Source organism: Uloborus diversus, unplaced genomic scaffold (genome assembly GCF_026930045.1).
Source record: "Uloborus diversus isolate 005 unplaced genomic scaffold, Udiv.v.3.1 scaffold_465, whole genome shotgun sequence".
Lineage (NCBI taxonomy): Eukaryota > Metazoa > Arthropoda > Arachnida > Araneae > Uloboridae > Uloborus > Uloborus diversus.
In genome coordinates, this window is record NW_026558643.1 from 80,381 (window position 1) to 97,758 (window position 17,378).

The 17,378-nt window shown below is 33.2% G+C and overlaps 1 protein-coding gene across 1 annotated transcript in view; it reads left to right on the forward strand.

Annotated features, from left to right (window-relative positions):
- Positions 1–1,981: 1,981 nt before the first annotated feature.
- The window catches only part of LOC129233489 (juvenile hormone acid O-methyltransferase-like), a 28,242-nt gene continuing 12,845 nt past the window's right edge, over positions 1,982–17,378 (forward strand). The window contains exons 1-3 of the mRNA XM_054867510.1: positions 1,982–2,077; positions 2,922–3,214; positions 4,522–4,732. Coding sequence (XP_054723485.1) covers positions 2,925–3,214; positions 4,522–4,732 — 501 coding nt within the window. The 5' untranslated portion in view covers positions 1,982–2,077; positions 2,922–2,924. The remainder of the gene's footprint in view (positions 2,078–2,921; positions 3,215–4,521; positions 4,733–17,378) is intronic.

The following is a 17,378-nucleotide window of genomic DNA, read 5'->3' on the forward strand; positions in this document are numbered from 1 at the left end:
GCTGCTTTGTCTAACCAAGCCAATCTGTCTTCGCTCTCAGTTGCTATTTATTTCCAAAATTATTTGAGTGGTTTGGTTCTTCCATAATGAAATTTTCAATTTCTAGCCTTATATTTTTATTTGTTTGAAATACAAGCGTTTGCGGCCCCCGTCAATAAAGAAAAAAAAAAAAAAAATTTGAATTTTTTGGTAGTTCAGACTTATCTTAGTTTTTACACTTTCTTTTGTTTTAGATGTCATGTCTCCAGAACATCGCGATAAAATTTTCGTTTAATTTCGCCTTTTGTATTTAAACACTTAGAACTAGCAAACCAGCAGTGGTGTGACTACTCATGACATTTTTAAATCTCGGCTTACTCTGTTTCAATTTTTTCTCTAATTAAAATGTATTTTGGTGGCACATATATTTTTCTCTACTTAATCACTATTTTCATGATGATATTTTTACAAAAAAAAAGAAAAGAAAAAGAAAAAAAGAAATTTAAAAATGCCGGCAGCCCCTATGAAGTTATGCTTATTTACGTATTCATTTTTTACTTGACTGACGCTTGTCATAGAGTTGTACTAAACACTGAATACTTTCTTTTCGTTAAAAAATGTTCGAAACGTTCGTTTCAGCGCTCCTCGGAGTTAAATCATAATGCATAACCTTGCTTGGATGTTCCTAAATAATATTCAGAGATTGCATTTGCTTTCAAATTTTGCAGAAAAAACTCTTTTCGACACTTTTATTCTATTTGTTCACTTATCATTTCTATTACATGTTCTTAAAATCGTGAAGGTTTCCTTTCTGCTTTTTTTTTTTTTCATTACTGATATGAAATTGGTGACGCCATTTCTGAAAAACTGGGCGGGGGGGGGGGGGCAGCAAAACCTTTCTTGGTGATGGCTCTGGTGCCCCCCCCCCAAAAAAAAATGTTTGGTTATGCTACGCCTCTGACTGGTACTGATTTTCGCAGGTCGTGGAGTAGAGTCCACTTTCCCGCATTTCGGCAATCAAGAGTGTTTAAACAGTGAAAAAAAAAGGTGAAGGTGAATTCAAGTGCACTGACCTTTCCGTCTGCTCACTGCTTTTGTTGCTCATTGGGTAGAAATTCCGAAATTCCCAAAAAAGGCAGATCACATTTTTGAAATCATGTTTGAGGTAAGCAATGTACGGCAAAAAGCAGCAGTGCAAGAATTTTCCGGGGGAGCTAAGCCGGTCTGAAAGATTCCAGGGGGAGCTCAAGCTCCCTCAGCTCCCCCCGTTCCGACGCCTATGGACATAAGAATTGAAACAGAATTTGGTTTTACTTATGTAAGAACAAAACAGTACGAAAATACTGGTAGCAAAGATAACTTATTAGTTATAAAAATTCGTAATAAAGACATATATGATAATTATGCCTATGTCACTCAGTAAAAATACGCATTTCATGTAGTGAAGGAATGTTTCAAGTAGGTGCAGTGGTTTCGGAGATTACCCGGAACATATAAACATACAAGATGGGTTCTCTGCTCGGTAAAATGTTCTTAAAATTGGAATAGAAAAAGAACAAAATCGAATTTTTGAAATATCGCTTCGAGGTGCAAAACCCCCATGCTACAAACTAATTTTGTGCCAAATTTCTTAAAAATCGGCCGAGCTAAAATTTTTACACATACGATGAGCTCGTGAAAATCGCGAAAATTAAAGCCTTCCGAAAATAAGTGCTTTTTTACAACGTTAAATTTCCAAAAGTGGCTCATAATTTTAAGTTTGGGAACCTGGCATTACTTCATAGTTACATAACGATGATTGCTTGTGGATGGAAAGAAAATTATGCGAAATTGAGAGAAACAGCATTATCTTCCCTTCTTTACCTTCCTTATCTTAGATCTAGGATAAAAATTTTATCTTTTTGATAAACTGAAGCGTTAAGGTACACCGGTATTTTTTCTGTATGAAATAGGACGGGAAAGTTATTTTTTCCCCCCTGAGCATTCTGTTGGCAGTGGAAGCAAAACTGGTTTCTTCATCACTTTCACTAGGTTGTGGAATACATTTTTCCAGCATTTTTCTTTTTTTGAATTTGAATTGTACTCTTTGCTTGCACAAGTAAGTAGCATTTAGTCGATGTTTTTTCATGAAAAATAAATTATTTGAACCATATCGATTTAAAACAAATTAATGGTAGAAAATGCTTTACTGGACAAATAAGAATTTAGGGGAACATTCATCTCTAACATAATCTATCGCGTTTGATTCAATCGAATTCTGAAATCAAACTTGTTCCCTTCTAAACTGTTCCCATTTGATATGTGTTGCTTTCCGCAGTTGTTCTTTAAGTCAAATAAAACAAACGTCTTGGCGTTAGTACTAAAAATATAGAACAATTGCTATCTATCGAAAAAAGAGAGAGAGGATGCCTTTTTATCCATAGGTTCTTTTTTTTTTTTTTGCATTGAAAAAGGTATTCCTTGTACGCCGAAACACGTCACGTGTCTGGAGTAATCTGCAATTTGTGCAGATTACTCCAGACGTTACGCTCTTTTTGACGTTGTTATTTCTTACTTTACTTTTCAGCACAAAGGTAAATACTTATCTAAAATTTTTGGTTGCGGCGGATAAGCTTCAATCTGAATTCTGCTGGGTCAAAACTTGCTGCAAGCGCAAGTGCAGTAAAAACTTTAGCATTAGGCAGTTTTGTTGCAATGTGCATAGAATCAGGATCAGGGACCGATAAAATGATCTTGCAATTTTAGCCATTTTATCGCCTCTAAAAAGCGGGAGCCCTAGACCACGGCCTAGTTAGCCTATTCAATAATATCAAGCCCTGTCTTCAAGATAATCTCATTTATGACAAAGAAAACTGTTAATAAATTAACCTTTGGAAGAATTCATACTACGTGCAGTGTAAATGCATACTTTTTAATATTTAAGTCTTTTCACTTTTTTGCAGAAAATGCTTTCCGACGCATCATTATACAGCAAGCATCGCAGCATGCAAATCTGTGACACCGAGACCTTCATAGATTCCCTCCTTCCTAAGATGCGCTGGGGCAGGTGTGAGCAGGAGATAGTCATGGATGTTGGATGTGGACCAGGGAATTCTATCAACCACTTGTTTCTTCCGAAACTTCCAAAAGCAAATAAGGTGGTGGCAATCGACGTCCTTCCAGACATGATTGAGTTTGCTAAGAAAAATAACGCTCACCCCAAAATTGAGTATTTTCAAGCGAATGTGGAAGACAGGTACGTCAGAGTAATTGCATATCAGCATAAAATGGAAATTCTGTACATCTTTTTTTTTTTTTTACCTATTTTTATTTATTTATTTTTAAGTTTCAATCATATAGCTATCCTTATTTTTTATGTTACTCTTTCGAGTTCCTTCTGATCTACTTAAATTAACGGCAAGTTGACGAAGGCTACATCCCTATTTACTAATTATTTGGAAAATTATCGGGTAAATTTAACCCTATCGATTACCCCACTTGTGGCGTCAGCAGCGAAAATGAAAACAGAGTCTGAACGTCTTTTAAGATTATTTTTATAAGAGAGAGAATAAGTCAACATTAAAAAACAAATTAACTCACCCCATGTTTTCGACCATGCTCTTTCAGAAAACACATTTTTGGAAAATGGGAAAAAAGCAATCCAACAACTTTTAGTCTAAGTTTAAAAACATTTTTCTAAAATTTTAGAACTTTATTCATTAATACATGCTGCTTTCAAAGGGGAAAGATCGCGTTTAATGCTGGCTTTTACACAAAGATGACTGAAATTTTGAGATCGAGAAAATTTAAAGAGGTCTAAATTTAAATTTTGACTCATAAAATTGCTGTTTACTACACATTTATGGGAAATTTTAATCGTTTTTTTTTTTTTTTTTTTGGCTTGTTTGCTGAACATGCGTCACTGGACACAATTTTCACTTTTGAGGTAGACCGTGCAACGCCGGACAATTCAGCTAGTATTTATATAAATATGAGAGAATACTATTTCGAAAATTCGACACATGACTACACCAATCAACTTTTGTTTCCGAAATTGATGCAAATATTAATTGCATTTCAATTGAATAAATAATTAAATAAAATAAGAACATTGCAATATCAATTTATTTCTTAACTAAGCAAATAATAAGAATTGATTTTTTTTTTCAATTATTCGAAATAGTTAATTATCAACTTAAAGAAAAAAAATATAATAGAATACAGTTTAAAAGCAACAATCTTAGTTTAAAATAAAAATTTATACAACTATTCTCAATATCATGCAGCATATATTTTTTTTAAAAATTACCATGGAGAAAGGAAATTAATTTCGGTTCCCCTCCCCCTGTAACAAAATATGTAGGGCCCCTCCCCAGAGGCCAGCATTGTACTCTTAGTGCTATGTTTTGTTTTTTTTCTTTTAATTTTTTGGGCCGTTGGGCCCTCTGCACTGCCGGGTCTGTGGTACGCAGAACCGGGCCTGTGTGTATGAAATTTAGTGTGATATTTTAAATATTTTTCTTGGAAAATCTTTCCCAAGCAGTTTTTAATGTTTTCCTTTAGATCAACACTTCTCCAATGGGAAAATGGTATCACAAAAATCATCTCTATATATTGTTTCAACTGGCTGAAGGACCACAAAAAGGCTTTTGAAAATATTTTCTACGTCTTGAAACCTGGAGGTGAAGCAGCATTACTTTTTGTTCTCGCTACTCCATTTTGGGACAGCTATAAAGAGCACGTTGAAAATCCTAAATGGAACAAATATTTAGAGGTAAGTTCATATACACGGGCCCACACAGAGTAGGGGGGGGGGGGGGGGATTTTTGCGCAAGTTTTGGCATCAAAATTTTTGAGGGAGATTTTTTTTTGCTTCGGGAGCTTTTTTTTAACAAGAAATTTTTGGAAGAAAAAACATATTTTAACTTAGTCAACAAGAAATAAATGCATAATTAATATTTTTCGACACATACTTGTATCAAAATTTAGTAACCGTACCTCTGTTTTAATGAAGACAACCTCAAAAACCAGATGTAGTCAGTGACCGTTCCAAACAAGTTTCAAACGATTTGAAGGTTTTTAATTGTTTTTCTCTTCTTTATTTATTGTTTGTAAGAATTATGACCAATATGCTCTAGCTTTTCATGGATTCATTTGCACCGAGAAAATCGTTAAGCACTAGTTTGCACAAATCATATTTTTTAGCCTTCCACTCTGTAGTTAATATATATTTTTCATAAATTGACTTAAATATGCGTAGAATTTTTCATTTTACTCCATCCCGTTTTTCTGCCATTTTTAAATTGACTGTTCTTTTAATTAATCAGTAGAGGATGTTAATGAAACTTTCAATGATGTTGGATTCCACTGAAGGAAGTAGAACATTCTGCTCTCACAGTATTTTAATTATTTGTTTTTGAAATCGCTTTCACCATCTTTTTGAATTTCGATGTGTATTCCTGAATCCATATTTATGATTTTCAGAAAATACCTGTTGCGCGTGGCAAATCTTTTGTGGCTATGCGATCTCAATTTTGAAAAACTTCCAGTAGAGCACCCCCGTAACCAAAAACCTTATTGAATCAGTTTTGGAATGTAATGAAAATAATGATTAATGATGACGTTGGAAGAGTTGTTGAAATTTTGGATGAAAATTCTCTCTTCTCCCAAACATTTCTAAAAATCGTCTAAAACTGCCGTTTTGCAACTATTATTTCGAAAATTTTCGGGGGAGTGCCCTCGAACCATTCTTTTTATAGAATAACATGTGATAATCGACAATTGTATTTTAAAAGATTCAATTTCATAAAAGGAGGGGAAAGGCCTCCTCCCTTTACATTATCAAAAATTGTCTAAAATGCATTTTTAAAACTAAATTAAGAAATTTTCTGGGGTTGAGCCTTTGAATCTCTCCTTTTCATCACCAAAAATCTTCGAAAACTGCATTTTTAGCGTTACAATTAAAAAAAATTTCGTTGGTGAGCTCCCGAATCGCCCTTCGATTAACATAATTAGAGGATATATAACAATTGCGGTTTTACAATTGCAATTTCGAAAAATGGGTGGTGGAGCACCCTCAAACCTCTTTTTTCCCAGCATTACCGAAGATCGTCAAAAATGCATTTTTAAAACCAAAAATCCCCAAACTTTCCGGGGGAGAAGCGTATTTAATGCGGAAAAAAACGACACCTTTGATTTGGTACACCTCCTTACTTTTTTGGCCTCGGAATAGCCATTTGCGATAAAAACACCGCTGATCCAAAAGAAAGTTTTAACCAGGGCTGTGGAGTCGGAGTCGAAGAGTCGGAGTCGGACTGATTTTGGAGTAAAGGAGTTGGAGTCGGAGTCGTTAGAAAACATGCCGACTCCGACTCCGGGCTTCTTTTTTTTCTTTCCTTTTCACTGACTCTCCTTACATTTTTTAAAAACTGACTACCAATTGGTTCGATTACATGTATAAAAAGATACTAATGAGAAAATAACTGCCATTATGGCAATCAGCCAGCTTGAGTGCTTACCGAACTTTCTGTAGCCGTCCCCTATTTTGCTTGCTTTTTAACGGAACTAATAGCAATTGTCAGCAAACGGTTTTGTTGCCTAACATTTTCAAGTAATCACTTTCAAATAAAAATAGAAATATAGTGTTTTGTTCGATCTCAGTTATAAAATAGTAAAAGAAACGCAACAAATTAGTAAGTCGAGGCCCGTAGCTAAGATTGAAACGTTTAAGGGTGATCGACAAATTCAAAGAAGTTCTAGTGCGAAAGCACGAATCCAAAAGATTCGATGAAATATTCTAATGTTTTTTTCTTTATTAAGACTTTCTATAAGCTTGGTTCTCACTAAAAAGTATGGAACAAAATAAGTGTAAATGATTTCTTGATTACAACACTCAATAATTGCAGTTAATCTTAAAATCTTCATATTAAGGTTAATTCTAATGCAGCCAATAAAGTTTAAATTAAAAATTTAGCGAAGTGGAAATATAGGTATAGTAAAAGCTATTCGTACAAATTTGTATACCGCCGCATTTCGTGTAAAATTAGCTCCTGACGTATATGTGCCCTATTTTCGTTGAAATTTTATTGATAAAATATAATTTAAAATATATTCACGAAAATTTTCAGAATTAAAATGCTTATATTTTTTATAAACTCTGAAATTAACTTTGGGTGTCATCTACCAGATGGGTGTCACCCGGGGCAAACCACCCCCTCTCAAGAACTTGGATTTAGAAAAAAAGCTTTTTTTCTCTCAAACTACAGTTTTCAAAAATTGAAAGCACACGATTTGATCAATATCTATTTGTTAAACATTAAAGGGGGGCAAATTACAGATAATTCTTTTCAAATTTTTTAAAGGGATTTTTAAGTCATCTCACTTTTTAACTCGTAACTATTGGAAAATGTGATTTTTAAATTGAAATTCTAACGTAGTATGCGTCTTGGGTTCACAATAAAAAACAAAAAAATTTTATAAAAAGGAATTAATATTTCAATCTTTGCTTAGAGGTTTTCCCCCTTCCCCTGAAGGGAGAGGGAGTTGAAAAAATACAATTAATTTTCTTTAAAAAAATCCGGAGTTGGAGTCGGAGTCGGGCGTTTAAAAATCCAGGAGTCGGAGTCAGGGTCGGAGTCGGAAATTTTCCTTCCGACTCCGCAGCCCTGGTTTTAACCCCTTTGACAAGATCAAAGAGAGACAAAATCGCGTTTTTGGGCCCTTAATTTTGGAAAACGTTCGGGTCAGAGTCCTCGATCCCTTCCATCCTCCTTAATATCACTAAAGGTAACTTAAAATTGCATTTTCAGAATTTTGATTTCAAAAATTTATGGGAGGACAGCTACCGATAACCCACCCCTTATGCTGTCGTACCAAATGTAATCAAAAATCATATTTCTTGGACTTCGATTGCAAACAATTTTCTCTAGCGTACCTCTTTCCCTTGTCTAACGTTGTCGAAGAGAACTTTAGAATGTGTTTTACGAAGGGAAAGCTCCTAATTTTCCATCTCCTTCTCGTAAACTCACTCGAAGAAAATTTGTAATAGCGTTTTTAAAGTCTTATTGTCAAAAATTTGAGAACCTGCTCAAACCTTCTCGTCTCCCCCAGCGTCATCAAGCATAAGCCTATTATAAATAAAAAAAAATTTCCGAGTTTGAAGCTACCCACCTCATACTACCCACTCCCCTAACATGTTAGCATGCATCCCAAAATTAGGTTTTTAAAACTTCAATAACAAAATTTTCCAGGGACAGTCCCAAACGCGTTTTCAAAGCTTCAAAAATTTATAAGAGCTCATGAAAAGTTATTGGTGGTACATATTATATTTCATGATAAACTAGAGGGCAAATTCTTCATGTGATTGGTATCTTTGGCAATTGCGACATTTACAACACCACACATCGTTTTCTGAACCAACAAAACTTGTACATTACTGAATGTTGATTAGATGATATTATGGTAATAAATTGAATTATCTGAGAAAATATTTGCTAACATTTTGATAAAGTAACTTTAACTCTTGGTAATTCAGTAAAATTACTGTTCAAAAGAAAAAAATCAAAACAACCCATAGTGTCGCCTGCCGCCCCCTCCCGTCTTCTTCTTATTTTCCCCCCTTCCCTATTGCCATATGTCTACCAATGCGCAATATGCTTCAAATACAATAGCAACTGGTGACGTTTTGTCGAATATGTGTGCTCCCCCCTCCCCGAAACAAAATCCTGGCTACGGTCTTGGTGGGGCAAAGCATCTATGAATCCTCGAAATTCCGCCAGTAGAACAACCAGAAATTACCCTCTGGGGTGATGTTTTTTTATAGTCATAATCACCCTTACACAGTGGTTGGAAAAACTATTTTTTTTTTTGTAGCGAACTACAGCTACAACTACTTTAGTACAAATGTAGTTAACTACCACTACAACTACTTTTTTCAAAATGTAGCAACTACAAACTACTTTTGAAATGTAGTCACTACTTCGCTACATTTAAAAAAAATAAATAAATAAAAAGCATACACATACACAGTTTGAAGATTGAATGAAAATGGTTGAGATTAATATATTGGTTCATTTGAACATGGAAATATTACTAAAAATTATTATTCTTTCTTTCCTTTACAGAGCCGATTCTTCAATTCAAACATTTTTTTACGATTTTTGCGATTATTCCCTGCAAGAAAGGATTTAAAAGTGGAAGGAATTCAATCTTCAAATTTTTAATCCTTTAATGACAGTAAATATTTGATTCAAGAAGTGCAACTCGGCTATTTGAAAATTTAGATAGATGCAGTCAAAATTTGATAAAAATTTTACATAGACATACATTTATAAAATTGATTTAGATGATCAAAAGCATCTTTTAAACGAAAGGAATTTTTTTTCTCATTATAGGAGTTATTTTTCTATTAACTTATATTTTGTAGAATTAATTAATTGATTTTGAGCTTTAAGCTAGGGGTGGACACCATCTCTTTTCTTACGCCCCTGATAAAATGAAATAAAAGCATTTTTTAGTTTTACCGAATAACCTCAAAAACTTACAACATTTAATAATTGACTTTTATTACTTTAATATATCAACACTCAATCAGTAAAAAAGAAAAAAAAAGAAATAGGAAAAATATTCCAAACGGTACTACTATTTTTTAAAATTAAATATTAATAATTTTCCGAAATATGAAACAAAACTAAAAATGCTTACTTTACTTCAATGTGCAATTTTTAAATACCCATTAAAATTATAACTATGCTTCCTTGACGAGGGGCATAATTATGCTTTGCATAGAAAAAACATTAGTTTCAATACCCAATAGGTTGTTGGGGAACTAAGATGTAGTATTTTGGTAACGGAAGGACATCAAATTGTCTTTTTCCTTAGTAATGGAAAAATTTCATGGTTGAAAAAAAAAAGAAATTTTAAATTACCTACCAAAAGTTTAACTAGACATTCAAAAGATAAAAGTTAACCTAAATATTATATGCTGATAACGAATTTATTGAAATTCTAGTGTGTCACAAAAAAAGAGATTACAGAGCAAAAGCTCTGTAAAAATATAAAGAGAAAACTTGATTTTGTCCTTTATTATTTGGAAGTCATAAAACTGTTTGGGAAAAACATATTAAATCCAAGAAGTTCATTTATTTCTGAAGAGAATGGCATATGGCAAGTGACAGAATCTTAAGTTTTAAAATTCATGTGTCATGTCGCCTTTTTCCTGGAATTCACCCATTGTTATAAATCGGCGTAAATATTTCGTTTCACGATTTTTCTGGTCCCCATTAAGAGGACTCATCAGACAGAAAATTTCTAGCTTTCGGAAGAGAGAGAGAGAAAGCTGTAGCGTTTTCCTTCCCCTCCACGTGGAGCGGCTGAGGGTGGGACCGTGTCTTTGATCTTTCAGTTTTTCCGCTTCGTGGCTAAAGGAGGGGTGAAACGGCCGTCTCTGACGTCATCCTGGAAGCACTGACTTGCGTATTTCCATAGCTCAATACTGGTTTGCATCTTCGATTTTAATTTTTCTGCTCGCACTGTTTATCGCACGGGCTCCCTTTGCCCGTGCCCTGGGCATGACATTTCCAAGAAACAGGCCCCCTTTGTTTACTTCATCTGTCGGCTCTCGCTGATTGGGTTTAGCAACCTTTTCCTCAAGAATCCAACATTAGAAGGTGGGAGGGCAATGGGAGGGCAATTTTTCATACTTCATTTAAATTATTTTTAAAAAACTATCCCAGTGCTTTGAAATAAATTCTTTAATTCTTAGTATTCCTTCCTATATTGTTTTCCCTTTTTCGTTCGGTGAGGGGGGGGTGTAGTTTATAATGAATTTAAAACACAGAAGCAAAAATAAAATAACTAATGACTAAAATTAAGAGCAGCTGCAACATAGGTTTTGGTATAATTGGAAAAAAAGGGGTCAGACAGTGATAGGGGTGGACGGGCCCGTCGGCCGATGCGCCCTCAATGCACCTTCGTTATTATTATTTTATTTTTTGCACCCTCAAATTTGTGTGACTTCGTTTTTTTTTTTTTTTTTTTTTTTTTTTTTTGCACCTCTTCAATTCTGAGCCTCTTCTTTTTCTTTTTTTTTCTTGCTTCCTCAAACCTAAGCTCAGTTTTTCTTTCATCCCTTGAACCTGTGTACCTTCGGTTTATTTATTTTATTTTACTTAATTTTTTACGGACTAAAACCTGTGCGCTTTAGGGGTGTCCCCCTCCTTAAACCTGTGGACTTTCGAGGTTTTTTTTTTTTGAAACCTTTGGGAGTCAAGGTTGGTTCTATCTTGGGGAATCCTGTTCGCCCATGAATAGTTATGGATTTCAGAGTGGTTTTTTAAAAATTACTTATGAATTCAAAACATTATGCATTTTTTTGTTATTTCATAATCAGTGATGTTTATTGAATGAAATTATTTAAGAATGTAAATTAATTGGAGATTAATAAAAAATATGCATATATTTGATGACTTGTGCATCTTTTAATTCGTATTAATTCGTATAGCTTCATAATTATTTCCGTTTTATACTTGCGTACCTGAGTGGTTATTCTTTATTTTATTTTTTTCGAGTTTAAAATCTTCTTATGAAACATACTTACCTGTACACAAGAATCAAAATATTTAACAAAAATTGCTTAACATAAGTTCGAAATTTCTTCAATTGAGCATCAAGTCGAAAACATGAAAGGGTTGGCGGTGCATATCTTTGATGTTCAGTTTCGTATAACGCATATTTTTCCATCTAGAGTTGCGCATATATTCTACAAATGCAATTATTTCAGTATATGTATTTATTGCAGCTTATTTCATTTATTTGAATCAACATCAGTAATTACATAGTTGATCATACTTTGAATGTTCATCAGTGGTATCCATTTGAAAAGTCACAGCCAATAGTTCTTGGAAATATCAGTTTAAAGTAAAGGTTTGGTCTTAAAAATATTTCATCGGATAATATTTTTGGGGGGTTATTAAAGAAACGTTATGTATCAACCAGCTTCTGATATTCCGTACTTATTCCTCTATAGTTATTTTAGTATTCTGCAAAAATAATATTTTAATATATGTATTTATTGTAGTCATTTATGTACACAGCTATATGCATTTTGAATCAACATAGTAGTTACAAAATCTTTCCATTATACACGAGTAACAGTACTTGGGAAATATCTGCTTGTAATAACAGTAATTGCTTTAAAAATGCTTCATGAGATATTTAATTTTTTTCATAAAAGACGTATAAATGAAATATTACCATGTGGTAATCAGTTTCTGAGTATTTGTATTTTTCCCTCTATGTTGTTGTATATATTTTATAAATGTAAATATATAACTATTTTGAACTAATATAGTTGCTATATATTATTAAATTCAATCATTGTTCATTGAAAAATTCGTTTTTTACTTCTTAGAATTAATATTAATTTATTATATTATTAATATTAATCATGATTCTTTCTCTCTTCTACAATTTTTTGAAGACAAATTTTAAAGTAAATGAATAACAGTAATTTCTCTTTCAAATCAGGAAAAGATTTTTTGTAGTAGTTTACGAATTTAATGACTGAAATAGATTACCATTTTCTTCTAATAAAATTATTTTAAGTTGTAGTCAAACTTGGTTTAGTTTCATAATAATTATCGTTTGAAATCACTCATGATCAAGTTTTGTTTTTCCATTTTATTCGAATTCAAAATAATTCTCGTAAAATATGGGTGAGACACTAGTATCAAAAAAGGTAAATTAAGACACGAAGACTTATTTTTTTTATTTTTTTCCAAATTATGCTTTTATGTCCAAAAATAGGAGCAGAAAATTTCTAGCTTTCGGAAGAGAGAGAGAGAAAGCTGTAGCGTTTTCCTTCCCCTCTACGTGGAGCGGCTGACAGGTTTTGGGGGACGTCTTCCCCTCTATGCTGTCACCGCTCAAAATTTATTGGCAGGGGAAGAGGGTCCGTGTATAGTATTGGATGACCACATACAATTTTTGCAATGACTCTTTTATAGCGCATTTTAGTTTCGACCGAAATCTTCTACACAATCGGTGTTTTGTGCCTAAATTTCCTTTCCTTATGCACTGAAACTCGAAATTTTGTTAATTTTATATTCGTTATTTGTTTTCTAAATTTGATTTATTAAAATGCTTTCACATGCTACTTTTTATGCACAAGAAGGATATGCAGTAGGATCATTAACATTTCGTTTTCCTTCGAAACGCAGCATTATCAATCTGCAAATCAAAAGCATTTGCAGGATTGATAAAACAAATTATGGATCACGTTGCGATTCGAATTTGGCGCTCTTGTTCATCAAATATTACCGCATCATTACCGCCAGCACCAGGCAAATGGGCGCGAAATTCCTGCAGTCTGGCTGAACTCACCAAAATGAAACAATTATTCAAAATTTGAGGAATGTGCCAAAACAAGGCCCCCACCCCCCTCCCAATTTTAAAGAAACGACTTAGACTTGAAATGATATTTTCGAATAAAAGCAAAACTGTTACTTTTGTAAACAGTTATATTCCAGTACTAGCTCTTACCCGCGGCTTCGCTCACATTGATGTAGTTTTTTTCAATTGATTTAAGTTAATGGTCATTACAGGCAGAGGTCAAATAGTTACCAAAAAATTGTTTGTCTCTAGTTTCGTCGACATTTCAAATTGTCTGTCCCCTTAAATGTATCAAAAGGTATGATTAAAACTGAAAATTAGGGGGAAGGGGAGTAAATGAAATGTCGGCAAAACTGAGAAGACACCCTAAAAATCACAAAGAATAAATCACGAAAACGTTCAGGAGTTGCAAAGAAGTCATGGGTAATTCCCAAAACAAAACCTATTCGAGTGAGGTCAACTATTCTTAAATAAAGTGAAACAGTTCCCTTTCCCGATCTCCATCAAATGCATAATATCCAGCGCTACACCGGCAATCTAAATTATTGTATAACGTATAACTTCTTACCGTAGAAATCGTCCCAAAATGGGATCAACAATGATGCTACCCGAAATGTTTCCAATAAACAGTAAAAATTTGGCAATTGTATGAAATTGTGTGCAAAGACAAAGTAATGGAAGTTTTTGCGCTGTTTATGAATTTGCGAATTAGTTGGCGAATTATTTTACGTGTTAACAAATTTAAAGAAATATTAAAGAAATGGCGATATTCGGTTACATGGTGAAAACCGAGAAACACAGTACTACGTAGTCTTTAACTTCAAAAACAGCGACAGTTAAAAAAAATGCCAAATGCCTTAGCTATTGAAATGATTCCAGAAAAAAAGTTTGGCTAGATTCCAGCTGATCGATTAAATATACCCAGTCAATACAAATAAATAAAAAAAAAACCATTAATTGCCTCAAAGTTGCATTAAAATGGGAAAAAAAAATCAGCCAAATCCATGTATTATTTACCAATCTTGTGCAAAAATCTTACTTCAAGATTTGACTTGAGAAAAGCCTTGAACAGTCACGAAAAGCAAAGATAGTCAACAATACAATAGTCCCTATCGACAAGCTGTATGGGAATGACAGAATCCTTACCCCCCCCCCCCCCCCACACGCTACTTATCGAATTATCAGGGAACGTATTTTTCAGACTTGAAACATACTGTTTTAATTCATAGGGTAAATTTTAGAATTAGTAAAGCGTTCGAAAAAGAAAATCAAATTTGTTTCTGAAGTTTTTTAATCAAAGATTGCAATCTTGAATCATTACTTACCTTTTTTTTTTTTCAATGTCCTTTTTTTCTCTTTTCGAATTTGTGCGTAGTCGTTGATTTATGTATGTTTTTAAAAGCAAGAGTTTTGAATAAATTTCAGGTTTTCTTTTCAGATTTTTTGTTTACGCTAAATGTTTCACGAAAAGAATACTAATGAATCGAAACAGTGTAAAAGTTATACCATAAGAACAGTGGCACCCAACCTACGGCTCGAGGGACACATACGATCTGTGAAGTTGATACGTGTGGCTCGTGGTCTTCTTTAAACTCAACAAATCGAAAAGCACGTTTAATGAGAACGTCAAAAATTGAGCTAAATATTCAGAATTGGTTTCTGATAAACTGATGCAATTAAAAAAAAAGATGCATCAAGTAATGATTACATCAATCATTGGTTTTTAATTTTCATTCCTTTTTTCTCGTTTTCACATGTAATTTAAAAAAATGTTGAACATTTTCAAATTTTAGTTATTTTCTGAACCGCTAGAATCATTTTAATGTGAGGTGTGGTCTCAAGTAGAAAAATGTTTGGCACCACTGCCATAAGAGATCAAAAAATCATAAAAAATATTTTTTATTTCAGTATGAAGTATGAGTTTAATAACTTTATTTCTGGAAACACTTCTGAAAACAATTGCAAAAAAATGTCCCCTGTGGCCCAAGCTCGCTTATTATAACTCCAGTTTATTACGTTTTATCTGAAGTTTGGATTTTTAAAGATTGGAAAGTTTTGTGTATTTGCATGAAATGAAATTACATACCTTTCCTAGCATCCGTTTTATTTCTACCTACATTCGTAGCATAAGATGGGAAAACGCAGAACTTCGAGGCTGTTAAGAAACCTCTCTCTAAATGTTAAAATTATGTGCTCAAACTTCACAATCATTATTTTTTACATAGGTGAAACCAAATGGGAGAGTAAAACCAATAAAATAAAAAATAATAAAAAGGCTTATTTTGGACCACTCTAATTTACCATGCTGTTTCGTATAAGCTGAAAAAATGCCATCATAAACAGGGGCGGATACAGAAAAATCTTTTGGAGGAGACCCGAAAATTGAATCCCCTCCACCCGCCTTTTCGATGTTTAACAACCGAGTTTTGATGACTTTATTTTTAATGGTTTTGCGGTCAATGAATCTACTTCTAAATATAGGAATATTATGCACTAATATATTTTGAATGTGGACGGAAAACATCTTCAACGTTCAAGCCAATTAAATACTAAACCCAATTTAATATCACCGAGATGCTATACAATGAGCGGCTTTAATTAGGAACATTGAGGGAAATGTTATTAAATAAACCCATCTCTCATTTGAGTTTTATAAATTAATTTATATTTTAACTACAAAATATTATTTTAGTAAGAAAATCATGACTTCATAAAACATAAGTTTTATTGAAGAATTCAGAAACTATTTCTGTGTGAATTTCAAAGCAGTTACTGATTGTTTTTAAAGTTATGACACAGTTGAGATAACATATTGTATTCTACATGCCGTTTCCATTAATAATCATGATTTTTCCAAGAAACTACCATCATGTGATTTCTATCATTTTGCATTTTTTATGAGCTGAAAATGAAATCTATTATTTGGCAAATAACTGCCTGGATCAAAATGACTTTTTTAGGCGAACCTGCACATTTTTTTTTAATGTTAATTATTGATTCCATAAAAGAAGAATTAGTAGATGAATGGTGATAAACATTCCCTAGAATTCGAAACCAGTGAGTTAAATGTATTCTGCCACTCTGGACCTCTGACTCTAGTATTACTTCTTTAGCAAACAAGAATGCTTTTATTCGAAATATGCTGTGTGTGTTTTGTGCCAATAACCTATATAAAAAATGCAAAAAAGAATTCAATTAAAAATAATTAATAAAATAGTTAAATTAATTCATCCCTTTGGGGGGGGGGGGCACCCCTAAAGTTCGCTACTGATCATAAACTTATGATTTGCTTTCTGACCCGCCATAACTCTTCTAGGTAAGCATATACATATGTATTTTTTTTAATGTTAATTACTAATTCAATGAAAAAAGAAGTATTAGACAAATCGCGATAATATATAACCCTAGGGTTTAAAACCATTGAGTTACATATCTTTTTTCTTACTATCCTTAAATTCCAATAATACTCGAAAAGCAAACAAAAGTGATAAGGGTAAGTTCAAATTTTCTTCTAGGTATATTCAAATATTCTTTCCTTTTTATATAATGTAATAATTTAAAAAAATATATAGTTACATTGTGACAAAATTAATTGAAAATTATTTAATGGGTGAGTTCAATTAATTTTATCCCTTCGAGAGAAGCACGTAAACTCTCAATCTCCTCCCCCCCCCCCCCGAAGATTTGCAACTGCAATTAAATCGTGATGTAAATACTTTTAAAGCTTAAATTTTGTGTTTATATACATAATTTTACAAAAAAAAAAAAAAACCCGCAATTATTTATTAAAAAATAAGCAAAATCAAATTTATGTAAGAGCGTCATTTTTGCCAGGATCCAGGGCTTTACTCTTTAGGACAGTCGATCTGTGGAGAAGCAGGTGGAGAAGAAACACGCCCACAAGTGGGATGCTGACCGTTTCCCCGAAAAGGTCATAAATCACTTGCGTAGAGGCGAATCTCGTACCTTCGTAAAGGGGGATGGAAATTTTTAGTTTGTGAATTGGAATAGGCTCACCATTTATTTGATTA